General features: G+C 41.6%; 2 protein-coding genes across 2 annotated transcripts; one reads left to right on the forward strand and one right to left on the reverse strand.

Annotated features, from left to right (window-relative positions):
- The first annotated feature begins 389 nt into the window (after positions 1–389).
- LOC139219834 (MAGUK p55 subfamily member 3-like) lies at positions 390–11,552 on the forward strand. The gene is made up of 19 exons (XM_070851822.1): positions 390–455; positions 1,294–1,412; positions 1,605–1,682; positions 1,792–1,872; positions 2,397–2,534; positions 3,774–3,855; positions 4,349–4,434; positions 4,552–4,626; positions 5,347–5,543; positions 5,642–5,706; positions 6,315–6,332; positions 6,635–6,676; positions 8,080–8,145; positions 8,319–8,477; positions 8,716–8,796; positions 9,499–9,592; positions 9,775–9,883; positions 10,618–10,737; positions 10,900–11,552. The coding sequence occupies exons 1-19, from the start codon at positions 419–421 to the stop codon at positions 11,077–11,079; spliced, it is 1,827 nt and encodes a 608-aa protein (XP_070707923.1). The 5' UTR covers positions 390–418; the 3' UTR covers positions 11,080–11,552.
- Positions 11,553–11,672: 120 nt separating this feature from the next.
- psmc5 (proteasome 26S subunit, ATPase 5) lies at positions 11,673–15,766 on the reverse strand. The gene is made up of 12 exons (XM_070851473.1): positions 15,729–15,766; positions 14,686–14,757; positions 14,516–14,585; positions 14,297–14,394; positions 14,155–14,211; positions 13,749–13,979; positions 12,986–13,112; positions 12,697–12,887; positions 12,442–12,540; positions 12,233–12,343; positions 12,065–12,151; positions 11,673–11,847 (listed from the first exon to the last, which is right to left on the reverse strand). The coding sequence occupies exons 1-12, from the start codon at positions 15,750–15,752 to the stop codon at positions 11,794–11,796; spliced, it is 1,221 nt and encodes a 406-aa protein (XP_070707574.1). The 5' UTR covers positions 15,753–15,766; the 3' UTR covers positions 11,673–11,793.
- Positions 15,767–16,102: the final 336 nt, after the last annotated feature.

Consider the following 16,102-nt stretch of genomic DNA (forward strand, 5'->3'; position numbering starts at 1 on the left):
TGCTCTCCATTAGCATCACAAGAGGGCCGATTTTTCTTTTCATAGCAACCCTTTTTGTTGCAAACATGGCATTTGTTTTTCTTGTTTTGAAAATATCTGTCACAGTAAGTGTTTCAAACGTATTCCTACAGTGCAAATGAAAGATACTCAAGCCTGTGTTGTTTTAGATTACAATCTTTATTCTGAGAATAAAATCCAAATCATCATTAAAACCCTGAATCCTGAGAAATGTTAGATGAATCCTCTTTTTGAGAGTCACAATGCGTCTGTTTTTTCCCCCCATTCCCAGCTGTGTTCGTGATATTTCAGCTTGGCCATACGTGAGGAGCAGAAGGACTCCAGTGGAGGGAATTTCCCGGCTTTGTTCTCCCTCCCCCCCTGATCTCCCCCCTCTCTGCACCTCTCCTGCCTCCTCTGAATGATTGAAGCCATGCCCATCGTGTCTGCAAGCACAGGTACAGCCAAACATATGCTCGAGCTGTTTGTGCATTCTCTCTGATGCCTAGCAAGCACTAACATATCAAGCATCTTTTGCTGGAGCTTAAACTGAGAGAATATTTTGAGAATGCTTTCATTGTACATGGCATCAGTACTAAAAGATGAGCTTAAAAAGGAGCCTGTCAGTGAGTTTAACCACGTGTGTACATGACTAAAGGTATCCTCTCAGACTGATGGAGGTAGGAGGAACCCAAACAGCAAACTGAAATCAAATGGTGTTAAATGATCGTATTAAATGATGGTAGATGGTTAGTTTCACTAAAATCGGAGGAAGAAGGAGGGTGGTTATAAAGTTTACAAAGGCAGGAGACTTAAACTAAGAAATGTAGTTTCAACTGTAAAGAGGATATGTTTCGGATTTCAGGAAAACACGAAACACATCCAAGATTGCAGATCTCAGTGTATTTAGTTTTTATTATCAGAATCAGTGACTTGAGAGGAGATGCCATATTCTTCGCTAGAAAAATGACCAAAATGCATCCCCCTGTTAGGCGCCATTCAGATGTTGGATGTTGTTTTTTGGAAAATGAGGGCTGAGATTGTTCGGTGTGTGTGCGCCGTCATTGGGCCACATCCCCTGTTCAAAATGAACAAGTCGCCTAATGCTTATTATGGTCACCAAACAAGACAGAAAATACATCCAACATATTCAAATAGTTATTAAGTTAAAAAATCTGTAATGGCACAATACTTTTATTTTATTACTGTTATGATGATGATGATAGAAACGCTTCTATTTTCTGTAGTGTGTGAATGGGTGATAGACACACATTTACCGGTTTTCATGATTCGTAGGGCTGCATGAGACTCTGGCCCTGCTCACCTCTCAGCTCCACCCAGATGCCAACCATAAAGAGGACCTGGTCTTCCTCAAAGATGTCTTCAGTGAGAAAAGCCTCGGTTACCTCATGAAGGTAGAGCAGATCTGTCTGTGTAGTTGTTGATACTGTTGATTTCTGGCCCAACTGTGGCCTTTGCATTTGTTTGCATTAAAAACTATTGAATTAGTTAATTCTCAAAAAACAAGGCGCAAATGTCATGTAAATAAGTTACTCTTTGTTAATGTTTGTGCATGTCTGTCACTCTTTCATTTGTGTGTATCCTAGATCCACGACAAGCTGAGGCAGTATGAGAAACAGAGCCCGACCCCAGTCCTGCACAGCGCCTCCTGTCTGGCAGAGGATGTAGGTGCAATCTCTCAAAGCTGAACTGAAGCTGAACATTGACTAATATTGTGAAGTAAATGCATGATATGAGATGTTGCCCAGCATTTAGAAGTGTTTGCTTTTTCAGCTGGCAGAGGAGCTTCAGAGTGGCGCGCTGGAGGACGATGAGAGAGAACTGCTTCTCCTGCTGAGCACTCCTCACCTCAAGGTCCACACCTACACACACACACACACACACACACACACACACATTTTGTGTCTTTCCTTTTCACGCCCTCTCATTCTTTCTGAGGTTTGAGCTGTTTAATGTCGCAGCTTCTCTGTGCTCTCAGCCTGAGCTGCTCTGATTTTCCTCTAACTTGATCATCTGTTATATAACACCAGCGTCAGGGCTGCGTGTGCCCCGTCCCCTAGACACACAGAAGTCTGCCTAATTACTCTTATCAAGTGATTACGTTCAATTTATTGGCTTTCTGGGGAGCAGGAAGAGATGACAGCTGTGAAACTGGAAACTAATTTGCAAAAGCAGTCAAGGACATTCTTCTTTTTCTTTTTTTATTATTCTATTTTGCCTTTTTTCTTCCTACCTTTTTTTTGTCCATCAGATTTACACACATTCTTCTGTCAATGGCATTTCTTTAAGTGTATGTATTTTTGTCTTGCTTTCTATATGTTATTCAGGCTCTCAGATCTTACCTATCTGTGCATTTGTCTGTGTATTGTTTCATAAAGGCAGTGCTGTCAGCCCACGACACAGTGGCCCAAAAGAACTTTGACCCGGTGCTGCCACCACTGCCGGAGGATCTGGACGACGAGCTGGAGGAAGAGTCCGTCAAGATTGTCCGCCTGGTGAAGAACAAAGAGCCCCTGGTGAGTGAGGCCTCACACCTCAGGATATGACAAATTGAGAGCTCTCCCTTCCCTTTACAACCATTCTGGTGCCTTCATGTAAGGCTTTGCTTTAATGGACCAGCTTCAGGGTGTGAATGTGTGTCTGTGTGATGCTATAAAAACCTCAATTTCTCAAGGAAATCCCTCCAGCAAAGACCAAGAAATGGATTTGGTGTTGCCTCTTGCTGAAGTGACACCAGTTGTTTTCAGCAACAAGCAGACATTACACACCTGAACATCTGCTTATCAAAACCCAGTCAGTTAGATGCTAGCATGAGCTCTGATGCTGATTTAACCTCCTGTTTTCTTTGCTCCCTTTTGTCTTATTAGATGCAAAGATCAATACCACTCCTCTGTCTATACACTAAGGCTGAAGCTACAGTTGCAGCTTTGGATAGCATAAAGAATCTGTACCAAGTAGCCGTACCAGTGCCTCTGAATTAACACACTATATATTGTACATGTGTGTTATATGTTTGTTTGTTTTTCTATCTGTGTTGTTTCCCCTGTTTCTAGTCTTAATGCTAAGCTAAATATTGAACTTGCACCATTGGACACTTAAATCTACTATACTGAATACACCCATATGCTACCTACCTCATTTATATAGTGGAACCTGTACATAGTAATTCCATATTTATTCCATCCTCTTTGCACTCTGCATCATTGCACTACTGTCTTTTCACACTCTTTGTCATAGTTTTTCTTTACACCTATACTACATATATATATATATTCACATATTTACATTGTACATAGACCACAAATATATATTTTTTTTGCTTAAGTTAAAAGTGTGTTTACTTTGTTCAGCTTTGTTGCTCTTGTCTTCCTTTTTGTCTGATTATGTGTATTAAGTGCACGAGAGCAGTGGAAAAACCGAAGTCAAATTCCTTGTATGTGTTCACATACATATATATATATATATAAAAACATAAACTAGCATATCAAGAGCATGCATCAGCAGGAACTTGGAAGTTTCAGAGACACCATCTTTCTTCAGTGTAGCCCACCTTGATCTTGATCAGGTCTCAAAATCTCCAAGCACACAGAGTTTCTGGCATTTACTGACAGGTTACTGATCTCTCCAGCGAAAACCATCAAACTGCACGTGGGGAGCAGCTTTTGCCAGTCTAGCAGACGATTGTATCGGCTCAGTGAACTGGAGATTAGATAGGTGTGTGGAAATCTGATTCATTGTTGCGTCTTTTCCATCAGGGAGCGACTATCCGGAGAGACGAGGCGACGGGAGCTGTAATCGTGGCCAGAATCATGAGGGGAGGAGCAGCTGACCGCAGTGGTGAGACTAACAGTGTTTGCACATGTATCACAAAGCAAATACCAGATGTGTTCAAAATGATTGGCCATAAAGTGCCTTGAGAAAATAATTTGTTTTTAGACTGAACATCAAACCATCTCTGTTCCTCTCAGATGTCGAATAGAAACTCCCACCCAACAGCACTTTCTTGTCTCCACTGATATACAGACAGAGAAATGAGGAGATTACGTTGTGTAACCCCATGAACTGTCAACAGAGATCAAATCCTTCAGATTAGTGCCACGAGATTGCATATTTTGAGATTACAAACAAGGGTTGCTCCTGGCTGTTGCCATGGAGATGTTTCCAACTTCATGCCAACGGAAAGTTATTTATTTTGTTCACATCTGAGCCGCATGCCATTAAAAATGCTGTCAGTGCCACCGCACACACTGAAACCTTCCCCTTTATTTTCCTTGGCTATGTGTTTTTAGTAGACTTGTTTTGATTGTGTGTGTTGTGATCTTGTTTCCAGGTCTGGTGCATGTAGGGGATGAGCTTCGAGAGGTCAACGGAAACCTGATAACGCACAAAAGGCCAGATGAAATTAGTCAGATTCTGGTAAAGCAGAACAAGCTTTTCCACATATGAGCGTACTGGTTCAGGAAGTGTATGATTACTCACTGATGATTACTGTGGATACAGTGGATGATGCTGCTGCTCTGTTTTTGATCCCAGTCCCAGTCACAAGGCTCCATCACACTGAAACTTATTCCAGCTGTTTCAGAAGAGGACAGACTGAAGGAAAGCAGGGTGAGGACCCCTAAATCTGCAACATCCCATCTTAAAATACAATATGCTTCAGAAATAGTCAAAAAACCACAAAAACCTCAACCAAAAACTGGGGAAAGACGTCTAGTGATTTGTTTTTAAAAAATGTCCAAATGGCTAAAGTCTTGTGGATGCAGTCTCGTGGACAGGATGTGGTTTAAATATGGGGATAACGGCTCACAGTTTTAGACGGCCTCTCCTGGAAGACATGCACAGTGTCTCACTCAGGTGATCACATGAAAAGTGAAAGAAATAGATGTGTAAAGAATGAAAAAGACGGCTAAGGAGAGAAATGTAGACCACAGCTCAGACCTTCAGTCCTCTGTACTTCTGGCCAATCACGGAGCGTCAATAGCTGAATTTATGTTTCAGAAATGATCGGACACAGCCTCCCTTATCCAACGTTGCATAGGTGTGAGGAAAAAGGGGGTTTTGGAAGCTATTCAACAATCTAAAAAGCACCTCTGAAGAAGCACGCTGGCAACTTCAAGTTCACTTATTGTGATATTTGTTTAATCCGTGCAAAAGCTGAAGACACAGTCTTATGTGGTTATGTTGTCTGGGAGCCTTGACTTCCTGAAGAGCCAGGCTAGCTCTTTCCCCCAGTTTCCAGTCTTTATGCTAAGCTAAGCTAGCTGGCTTCTGGCTTCTCTCAGACTAGTCACTTTAAAGTTGCTAACAGAATATTCCTGCTCCCTGAAGGTCTACCTCCGAGCTTTGTTTGACTACACGCCCTTTGAGGACAAGGCCACGCCGTGCCAAGAGGCGGGACTTCCTTTTAAGAGGGGGGACATTCTTCAGGTAGTCAGCCAGGAGGACGCCACCTGGTGGCAGGCCAAGAGGGTGGGTGACAGCAACCTGCGCGCTGCCCTCGTCCCCTCTACACAGTTCCAAGAGAGGTATCAACTGTGTTTCAAATAGATAACTAAGATTTTAAAATGTCTGACTAATAATAAATAATAAATCTTTTCTGTTTTTTTTTTTTTTTCATCTCCAGGCGTTTGAGATACAGGATGAAAATGGGTTCTTTCCCTACCTCCATGTCGCCCAAAACTCCGACATGTAAGCCCACTTTACTTCTGAAATTTAGAAATTGCTCCCATAACCTACAGTGCAACCGTAAATGTACAAGAGGCTTAGATCTACAGATAAAGATTGTATTGGCTAAATCTAATCTAGCCAGGGGGATTCAGATAGAGAGATTATGAAAAGGAGAACAGGGGATCTAAGGTTAATCGCCAACAAAATATACATAATGCATTGTTTCATTTCCTAATCCAATTTAAAAGTAAAATTAAACAAAGCGGTTTGAAAAAACAACGGTTGGTAGTTAAGTCCATTCTTTTCTTGAATTTCTTCTGAAACCTGCTAATTCTCACTGAGTTTAAAGAAGCTGCAGGTGAAAGGCTACAAAATGTTGGAGTGCTTTTTATTTTCATGACGAACGCTATGAATCAGGTACAAAATATAGCCTGTCTTTTAATCAATCTGCACAAAGGACATAGGGGGTGTAAATGCATCTGGCGAAGGACAGATACAATTCAAGATCACACATTTACAAGACAGTCTTGCAGTTTAATAGTGGATTTGAGAGGAGCAGAATTGTGGTAATATTGCAGTGCAGCAGTTGTAATATTACTTTGTGTTATCCCTTGCATTGCTAACCTCAGATGATCGTGCTGAGAGAGGTACGTGGACAAACCCTCATCTTAGAAAATCACCCAGGCATTGATTACATGTCGTGGTCAGAATTTCTATATGAAATTCTATCTGCACACCACCTAAAATAAAAAGATTAAAAAACCCACAAATTATGGTGCACTTTTTCCTCCCACAATTTACCCTTTTTTTAACCTTTTATACCCTCAAAGTTTTGGTAATATAGTTGCTGCCTCAGCCTGCTGTGTTCTGACATTAAAGTACTCTGATCAACATCAACCTCTCCTCCCTCCTCTTACCCCGTCTTCTCTTCCTGCATGCCGTCCCACAGAAGACTGTGACAGTGAGGGTGCTCTGAATGGCAAGGACATAGGTGAGCAGGCACAAATCAATGGGTTAATACTAATCACTGCAACATCACATTTCTGCTCAATCTGTGTGCTAATCCATCCCTTCTTTTAGAAACTATTCTCGAGGTGCCCTGCTTTGGTTTTGATTGGACGGTTAGGACCGAGGTATAAGCTTAAAATCAGCATTCACTGGTTTGCTAGATGTAACTCCCCGCCGCGGCCACTCTGTAACATTTTAAATACAGAAAACCATTCACTGAAAAGATTTGTTTGCCCCCCCACACCCCGGCTCAGCTGGCAGGCTCACCAGTTTGTTCATCAGGCTTCCTGGCTGCTCTAAATGACTAAACCTGACTGTGCTTCTGTGTTGTGCCTGATTGAAGCACTGCTGCGGCCATTTTGACCTGGACCCTTATTTTCACATCTTACTCCACGATATAGATCAGATCTTACCAAAATTGTATACACACACATTTTTTTAATCTTTTCAGCACGGTTGGTGCAAAAAAAGTCATTATTCAAGACTTGCTGATACAGAGTTGATATTAAAAAAATAAGAAAAATTGATTATGACATGCTTTTTTTTTTTTTTGGTCTTAGGGTCTTAGGTGTCTTTTGGCCCACCACTTTGATCCACACTGAAATTTTTCAACCAATGCGTAATGGATTGCCGTAACATTTTGTACAGACATTCACGGTCCTTAGAGGAGGCAGTTTAATGACTTTAGAAATCCTTTGACTCTTCCTGTCGCCGGGCCATGAACCATGTTTTGAGTGACATATCTCATCAAGTAATGGAAGTATTGCCATCGAATTTGGCGCAAGCTTTCATGCTCCCTTCAGGATGAATTGTAATAACGTTGGCGATCCCTTGACCTAGCGTTAGCATTAGCTCCCAATGTCATTCTTGTCATTGCTGAGACGCTAAACTGAGTCGTGGTAGAAATTACCCAGTAAAAAAAATAAAGACATGAATTTACTCATTAGTTAGTAGCAAACCTTTACACTGAAAAGGCAGGCGGCTCTACAGTGTAACAGTAGTGGTGATTTTGGTTTGAACTGATCATGCTGGACAGTGATGTGAAAAATGTTGAGGTTAAAAAAATGTCTGTATTCTTCAACATGTCAGGATTAAGAAGTGGCAGTGTGTTTGTTCTGGGTGTATCTTCGTGCCCTCGCTTTGTATTTAAAAAAAAAAACACTGTGTGTGGACTTTGTTACTGTGGCGGCCGAGCTTCTCGCAGTGTCTTTGTGGCAGCTCATTTACCTCATCGTGCTTCACAAATGGCCTCTCCTCATGCTACATGCTAAAGGCGCTCTGATTGTGTTTGGTGAAGAGGTAGACACAGCATGCATGGCTTCCCAAGCTTCTGTTCTGTTGATGAGATTTAAGCTGGTTGAATAACTGGTCTAATATGAGCTGTAGTTTCTCCCAAGAGTAAGGCAGCCCCTGCCTTCTGTGGCCATGCTTTCTCATGGGATTTTTACTCAGGTACTCTTCCTGATTTCTAATGGTGTTGTTCCGCGTGTCTGTGTTGTGTGATGTATAGCTCAGGATTTGAATTTTCATCAGGGAGAGTGAGATATGCTCTCCGCAATAGAATATTAGAGGGTTTTGGTACATGGATCTCTTCCCAGCTTACATTTGCATGTCTTTGAACACAGCTGGCCTCCGCAGAAGTTTCCGCCTCCGGAGAGATCGCCAGGGTTCACCCGGAGAACCACACACTCCAGATCCCAATAACACGGAGTTCCTGATTTATGAAGAAGTAACACAGTATCAGCACCGCCCTGGTGAAAGGCCTCGTCTCATCGTGCTGATAGGTAGGCTCACTCTGGGGTCTGTCGACATGGAAGAAACTATGATATGCCTGTAATTTAAAAAACAAAACAAAAAAAAAGCTGCCATTCATCACACAAGGCAACACCTCTATGTACTGACAAACATTTCTATTCAGCATAAATCTTAACACATTTTTCATTAGAAAGTAGATTCCGATGTGCTCTGGGATGCAGTTAGTATAGCTGTTCATTCATTCATTATGTTATTGTATGGTTACAGGTTCCCTGGGAGCTCGGATCACTGAGCTCAAACAGAAAGTGATCGCAGAGAATCCTCGACGATACGGTTTGGCTGTGCCTCGTAAGTCTTTCTGCTTTTCTGTGGATAAGAGCCTGTAGCTTTCACCTTAGTGCCTGTGATGCCAGCGTTTAGATAAGATGAATCATCTGGTGCAGACATCGTCATCCCCTGGACAATTTAGTGCAAAGCCAAAACTAACCAGCTATACTGTGGCAAAAGCTTTGCTCTTTCTCGCATTTCAGAGGGATTAGATGTATTGTTCATTACCAGTTTATGAATAAATATGGTGATATATGGGTACAAGACACACACTTAACTAACGCACGAGTCACACTGATTTAATTAATGCGGGATGTATCATGAAATCCTGTTGTTCACCATTTTAAAAAATTTGTTAAGCCACTATGAGTTTATGTGATTAGTTCATGGATCATCAGTTAATGAATGTTAACTCACGTACATTCATTGATTTGCCTTCAATTAGCTGGAATCCAATTACATAGAAAACAAATGTCAGACCTGAGATACGTGTTCACATCGAACCTCCAGTCTGAAAATACCTCAATGAGAATACACACTGTTCTGCTTCCAGAGAGGCTCGTCAAATGCACGGGTCTGACACACATTAGTTATGCGTGTGTTTTGTAACCTTATTAGAAAGTGTTTCCCTCAAACACTCAGTAATTACTCCCCCCCCCCCCACCCACACACCCTCCCGCCCTCCCACCCTGTCGTTCTGCTGGCTGAACATGCGGCCTGAAGACACCACTCGAGCCAGGAAGTCTCATGAGAGAGAAGGAGTGGAGTACCACTTCATCACTAAAGCAACTTTCGAGGCCGACATCCAGAATGGCAAGTGAGTATTAGACACTGAATACAATATCTTGTAAAAGGTAATTAGGTGCAACAAATGGTTTACTCTGTTTAGGATTAATGGAGCCTGTCAGCAAGAAATTGATTAACTGAGGCCTCTGTTCAGCCCGTGCATATTAGCGTAGGATTGTCTGAATAATTCATGATGGTGCCGTGTTTCTGCAGATTCATTGAATATGGGGAGTATAAAGATAATCTGTATGGCACCAGTTTGGAGTCCATTCGCAGAGTTTTGGATCAAAACAAGGTCTGTCTGGTGGACGTGCAACCAGAGGTTAGTATCTAAACTGACATGCGGCACAGACGATCACACACATCCTCTATCACATTACCTGGCAGTCTGAGTCACGACAGACCTGGGATCAGATATAAAACATTTAATGAAAATGGCGAGGATTTCTTATATCTCCCTGCTAACATAAAACCAATGATCAGGATCATCAAAAGTGAAATATTTTTTCATTAGTTTCGATTGTCACCTACATTTGATCAGATTAATGTTATTGCTACTGTTTTTATCCATCTCAATGAAATACTTGTCACAGAACACCGATGATTTTATAGAAGCTGTATATTCCATCATTAACCTGTGATGTTTACTTTGAGTTGTTTTACTTGTCACATTTTGAAGCATAATTAAGTCTGGATTCAGATCATTTAGTTCACTGAACTGAAAGGAGCTTTCAACTGTCCCACAGACTTTGTGAGACTCAACAATTTTTCTTCCTGCATGCAGTTTTTGGTTTTTTTTTTTACATTGAAGGTTTTTAATGTTTTAGTCGCTGACGTATAAAGATTCAAATTAGATTTTGTAAACTGCTTTTATAAGGCATTTAGAGTGTTATGTAAAGAATATCATCATTGATAACTTAGTTCTACATTACATTCTGACACATTGGGTTTGACTTCATATGCAGTGCAAACAGAGGACACAATTCTGACTTAAGTACCATATGTGCTTTTCCAGCAGCCTGATGAAATCAATGTGTTTTTTTGCTCCACATTCAGGCACTGAAGACTCTACGAACTGCTGAGTTCAAACCTTTTGTCATCTTTGTAAGGCCTCGCATCTATGATAATCAAAGGAAACTGCTTGGCTCCTCTTCCTCACTCAGCTCAGGGATCACGGTGAGTTGTGTAAAAAACATTGGCCCCAGGAAACTTTACCTTGATAAATGGGAAGCTCTGCATGTAGCCTTTGCAGAACTGTAACTTACTGCTGAGAATTAATGTTTTTTCCACCTGCGTGCATGCTTTGAATCAACATCGCTCCTTCCTTGTGCTGACAAGGAGGAGGACCTGCAGGAAATGAAACAGTCAGCTGAGCGGATGGACGAGTCCAACGGCCACTGGGTGGACTACGTCTTGCTGAAGGAGGACCCAGTCAGTGCCTTAGCTGAGCTCCAGGTCGTACTGGAGAGGGTGCTGAAGGAGCCTCAGTGGGTGCCTGTGTCCTGGGTGAGGAGCTAACCTGCTTAACTGGATCAGGTTGGATCAGCGGACCACAGTGTGTGGAGGACAGATGAACCTGCGGAGAGGTTCTGAGTGTTTGAGTGATCAGTGTTTACTGCCATACAAACCATTCCACAACTACAGGCTGGCGATAGTTGGCTGGCTCAAGTCAGTATCATAAAAGATGACTGAAAGCTGCATTTCTTTTCCATCGGTCTGAACATCAAGTAAGCCTTTCTGTTGTAGACTGTTAAGTGTAAACTGCTGTATATAACTGTACAGTGGCAGTATAACAGCTGACAGGTATGTAGAACAAGCATGTCGGACAAAGTTCGTAAAGCAGGCTGTAGTCAAAGATCTGCGCTCAGTATGATCAGTTATGTGAGACGTAAACTGTAATAGCAGCTATAATGTGAAGTGCCATATCGAGCATTTACAAACGATATAAATGTAACATGACAATAAATCTGCAGACCATCTGCTTATGCTGGAGACTGTACTGATGTTACTGTTATCTGACTTGAAAGTGTGAATTAAACAAGAGAAATGTGTTAATTTGTTTGTGCTGCTACTTGATAATAACTGAAGTAAAACTCACGAGTTAGCCAGTGTTTGTTTGGGGAAACCCTTTACTTTAGAATGACTTATGTAACAATTATAAACCAAACCATAAACAAAAGAAAGAAAATATACATATGTGTTTGCATTGTGTGCAAGAATACACAAGGCCTTTTACTTCCACAGCTTCTTGATCGACATGTTCTTTTCGCTGTCTTTCTGCATCACCTGGTGAGGACAATGAGGGACGGTGTTAATAGGCAGGTTCTGGTAGAAACGGACATTACATATGAGGTGAAAGATTAGCTCCATTCTACTCAGGAAAGGAGGATGCGACGTGGACCTGAGCTTCTTTTTTAAAATTTGAGACTAGGTAGGTGGATACAGATGTTGTGAAAGGGCCATAAAAAAAAAAAAAAAAAAAAGTACAAGTGATTATGCAAACCTTTGCCACAGCCATCTCAAAGTCCTCCTGGGTGACGTGAACTCTCCTCTCTCTCAGAGCGTACATCCCTGCCTCAGTGCAAACACCCTAAACACAAACACAAGAAAATGAAATAAAAGCCAGCTGTGTGCTGCCATACTTTACAACCCAACTGCTTCCAATTCTCACCTTAACCTCGGCACCAGAGGCTCCCGGCATCAGCTCTGCAATCTTCCTTAGATTAATGCCCCGTGTCAGGTTCATCTTCCTGGAGTGAATCTTCAGGATGTCCAGACGGGCCTATTGGTGCAGAATAAAGACTCTCAAGACACTCAAACACACAACCTCCCCCACAGAATGTATAATTTTGTGTGTGTATATATAAACACTGTGACTACCTCTTCATTTGGAGGGGGAAACTCGATCTTCCTGTCGATCCTGCCTGGCCTGAGCAAAGCTGAGTCCAGGATGTCAATACGGTTGGTGGCCATAATGACCTGAGAGAGAAAATTAATTTTAGTTAATTGAAAAGTAATTAAGGTGTGTAAATACAAATACTGTGGATTGATTTGAGGTCACTGGTTGAAGCAAACAGCAGCACTTTAAACAACATCTACCCCAAAAAGACCAAACATTTCCTCTGTGTGCGATACCTTAATATTCTTGGTGGCCTCGAAGCCGTCCAGCTGATTGAGCAGCTCCAACATCGTCCTCTGCACCTCGCTGTCACCGCCTGAGCCGCCCTCCAGGCGAGACGACCCAATGGAGTCGATCTCGTCCATGAAGATGATGGAGGGAGCGTGTTCTCTAGCCATGACAAAGAGCTCACGCACCATACGGGCACCTGGTGCAAGAGAGGCAGGAATAAACCATGGACAGTTCTAAGAAGTTCATCAAGAATGGAAATGAATTTGATTACAGTATTAAGAGACGTTAGCTCACCCTCTCCAATGAACTTCTGGACCAGTTCAGAGCCGGACACCCTGATGAAGGTACAGTCAGTGTGGTGGGCCACAGCTCTGGCCAGCAGGGTCTTCCCTGTTCCTGGGGGGCCATAGAGCAGCACACCCTGCACACAATCAAAGCCAAACAGAAATGTGAATCTGAACACTGACACATGGAGACAACATATGATTAGAGCTGGAACAATTAGTAGATTGACAGAAAATAAATCTGATAGCAATAATTGCTTCAGTCTCTTTTTAATCAATTGCAGTTTTTCGAATGTGCTGCTTTTCGTCAGTTTTTTTTTTATCATTGTAAACTGAATATCTCTGAGGGCAAAACAGGATGTTTAAAACCATCACCTCAGGCTCTGGGATATTGTGATAGGCATTTTGATCGATAATGAAAATCAGGAGTTAGTTGCAGCCCTACATTTTACTGCTATCAAATATGATCTCTTTATCTCAGAGAAACCTAATTTTCTCTCATCATTTTAGCTGGATGACAGTGTAGGTTGGACATTTGCCTCTGAGAAACCTACAACAGGGAAAATAATCTCAAAATATGAATAAACAAAAAATAAAAACGAACATAAAAAGGTCTCCGACAAAGCAACAATACACAGAGTATCTGAAGACCATCCTTTATCTGAGAGGCCATGCTTTGTGTCTCAGAGACACAAACATATCTGCCTAGCTGAAAAACAAAAAAACAAGTGTGCAATTCTCGAATGCTATTAGCTCTCTTGTCAACCACCCACCTTGGGCTGTGCGATGCCCAAAGCCTCAAACAGCTCTGGGTGCTTGACAGGCAGCTCAATCACTTCCTTGATCTCCTTGATCTGCTTATCCAGGCCACCAATCATTTCATACGTAGAGTCCGGCACCTTCTCCACCATCATCAGGGAAACCAGAGGGTCCACCTTGTTGGGCAGGATCTTGTGCAGGGTGTAGCTGTCGTTACGCAGAGCCACGCGGCAATTTGGAGTCACCTGGTACAGAAGTGACAAATATGGCATTTAATTAGATATACAGTCCGGTTCTATGGTGGTTGTAAGTGAAAGGTATATTTTTTATTTTCCAAATGTTCTATTTATGTAATGAAAACAATAGGGAAACTATTAACTACTGACTTGCAAACATTATTAAGATGACAGCAATACTAACATCATTGATGTCGATGTTCTTGTCCACATCCACAACAAATTTACCCTCTGGATGCACCTGAAAACAGAAGAGACATGCTAATTTTAACTGTGAACCAGTAATCATAAGGTGGAGTGCTACAAAGTACAACCAGACAACATACCTTAACCAGCACTTTCTTTTTGTCCATGACCCTAACCACTTCTCCTACATAGGACCCCTGCTCCTGCAGCAGCTGCAGCTCCTCACGAAGGAGACGTACTGAGAGACAAAAAGTAGAACCTAAATGTTTTAACCCATGGGGAAGATTTCCGTCCTGCATATGCTAGATGAGATATAGTCACTTAAAATACTGATTATGCAGTAACCAAGAACAGTGTACCTTTCGCATTGAGCTCATTCCTCTGTGCCTGTAGACGTCTGAGATTCTGGCTCTTATCGTTCACTGTCAACTGTTGAGAAAACAGAGGTTCAGTCAGGATCGACAGCCAAGCAGGAGTTGTGCTGAGTCACATTACCAGCCGAAGGTTTGCAGATGTATTACTTGCTTACCTGCAACTCCTCTATCTTAGACAAGTAGTACTGCCGTAGCCCTGAGCCACCTTTACTCTCCCCCATCTCCATCTGCCAAAGAAAATCATCAAACTTTATGCACAGGCATCAAGACCGACTAATATCTCTGAATCTAGAATAGAATGTTGTTTTCAGTTAAATATCTGATCTCTCAATTGTAAAAATAAATAATAATAAATAAAGTCCATTAGTTCCCAGAGGTTCAGTAAAAAAAATAGGTGGAAGCTTATGAAATCCAATTAAGAATGATATAAAACCGTAAAAAGCAAAACATTCTCAAATTTCAGAAGCCCGAAGCAGATTAAACTTGATAAATTAACACTGAATCAATTGCTGAAGCTTCATTTTTTAGTTGGTCGCCTTTTCAGCTGATTAGTTATTTACAAATTACTACCAAATTAAATTAACAACAAAAATGTAATGGCTGGTTATTTGTGAGCACTGGCAACTCGTCGAGCCTAGTTAGTGGAGCTAAACAATTACGATGTTTGCAGTCGGCAAATATACCGTCAACATGAACCATTTTGTGCAACAGTACAACAATAAAGTGAGCTAAAAGTTAACATACCCCTCCATTATTAACAAGCTAGCATGTGTGCTAAGGTTAGCTAACTACCACTGACATGATATGGCAACACTTGGTGACCCTCAGACTATTAGTTACTTATTTTAGGTTGTATTTAACACCCGTCGCATATCATAAATGTTAAAATAGAGACGACATACCGCTGCCAGTTAATAAAAGCTTGCTCAAGCTAACTATACGTCCAACTGACAGTAAGCCTCGGCTAACCAGGTCTTTAGCTTAGCTAGCTACAATGAGACAGCAAACCGGCAGCTTAATGATTTACATTTATTGTTTTGAGTGAGGTGGTATTATACAATTTACAGCATAGCAAGTAGCCCCGTCATTAAATCTCACCGCAGGTTTAAAAAAACGATTGGACTCGACGCACAGCGGTGACATTTTTGGAATAATATACAAATAAAAGCAACAAAACGGCAGGAAAAACGCCACCTACATGATCGATCCCGTCCACTTCCATCTTGAAATTTTCTACTTCCGCTTGAGGACAGGCGTATTTCCGGCAGATTTCTTCTTCTTCTCTTTGTAAAATAAATCCTCACATCGCCCCCTGCTGTCTTTTAAAAAAAGTGCCATATTGTTTTTCAGTCCCAGCAGTTAGACTAGAGGAGCCTTAGCTCACAAAATCGCGTCATTGTTGTTAGATGGTATATAATACGATAATAATAATACTTTTCTGCCATTTAAACGCCATCTAATTAAGTTTAATGCTCAATTTACTCATGCAAACACATGTACCAACACGTTTAATTCAGTGTTAACCTTTGGCCACACAGTCCCAAGCTGCAGGAGTGAACAGTGTAGGATGGT

This window comes from Pempheris klunzingeri, chromosome 20 (genome assembly GCF_042242105.1).
Source record: "Pempheris klunzingeri isolate RE-2024b chromosome 20, fPemKlu1.hap1, whole genome shotgun sequence".
Lineage (NCBI taxonomy): Eukaryota > Metazoa > Chordata > Actinopteri > Acropomatiformes > Pempheridae > Pempheris > Pempheris klunzingeri.

What these genes read in the sequence shown, in the direction of transcription:
- LOC139219834 (XM_070851822.1), top strand. Translation starts at nt 419, where the DNA reads ATGATTGAAGCCATGCCCATCGTGTCTGCAAGCACAG. An exon ending in CATCGTGTCTGCAAGCACAG is followed by an intron (nt 456 to 1,293) that starts GTACAGCCAAAC and finishes CATGATTCGTAG; the next exon opens with GGCTGCATGAGACTCTGGCC. An exon ending in ATGAAATTAGTCAGATTCTG is followed by an intron (nt 4,435 to 4,551) that starts GTAAAGCAGAAC and finishes TTTTGATCCCAG; the next exon opens with TCCCAGTCACAAGGCTCCAT.
- psmc5 (XM_070851473.1), bottom strand. Translation starts at nt 15,752, where the DNA reads ATGGAAGTGGACGGGATCGATCAT. An exon ending in TGGGCATCGCACAGCCCAAG is followed by an intron (nt 13,113 to 13,748) that starts GTGGGTGGTTGA and finishes GATTGTGTGCAG; the next exon opens with GGTGTGCTGCTCTATGGCCC. An exon ending in CCTCTGGTGCCGAGGTTAAG is followed by an intron (nt 12,152 to 12,232) that starts GTGAGAATTGGA and finishes GTTTGTGTTTAG; the next exon opens with GGTGTTTGCACTGAGGCAGG.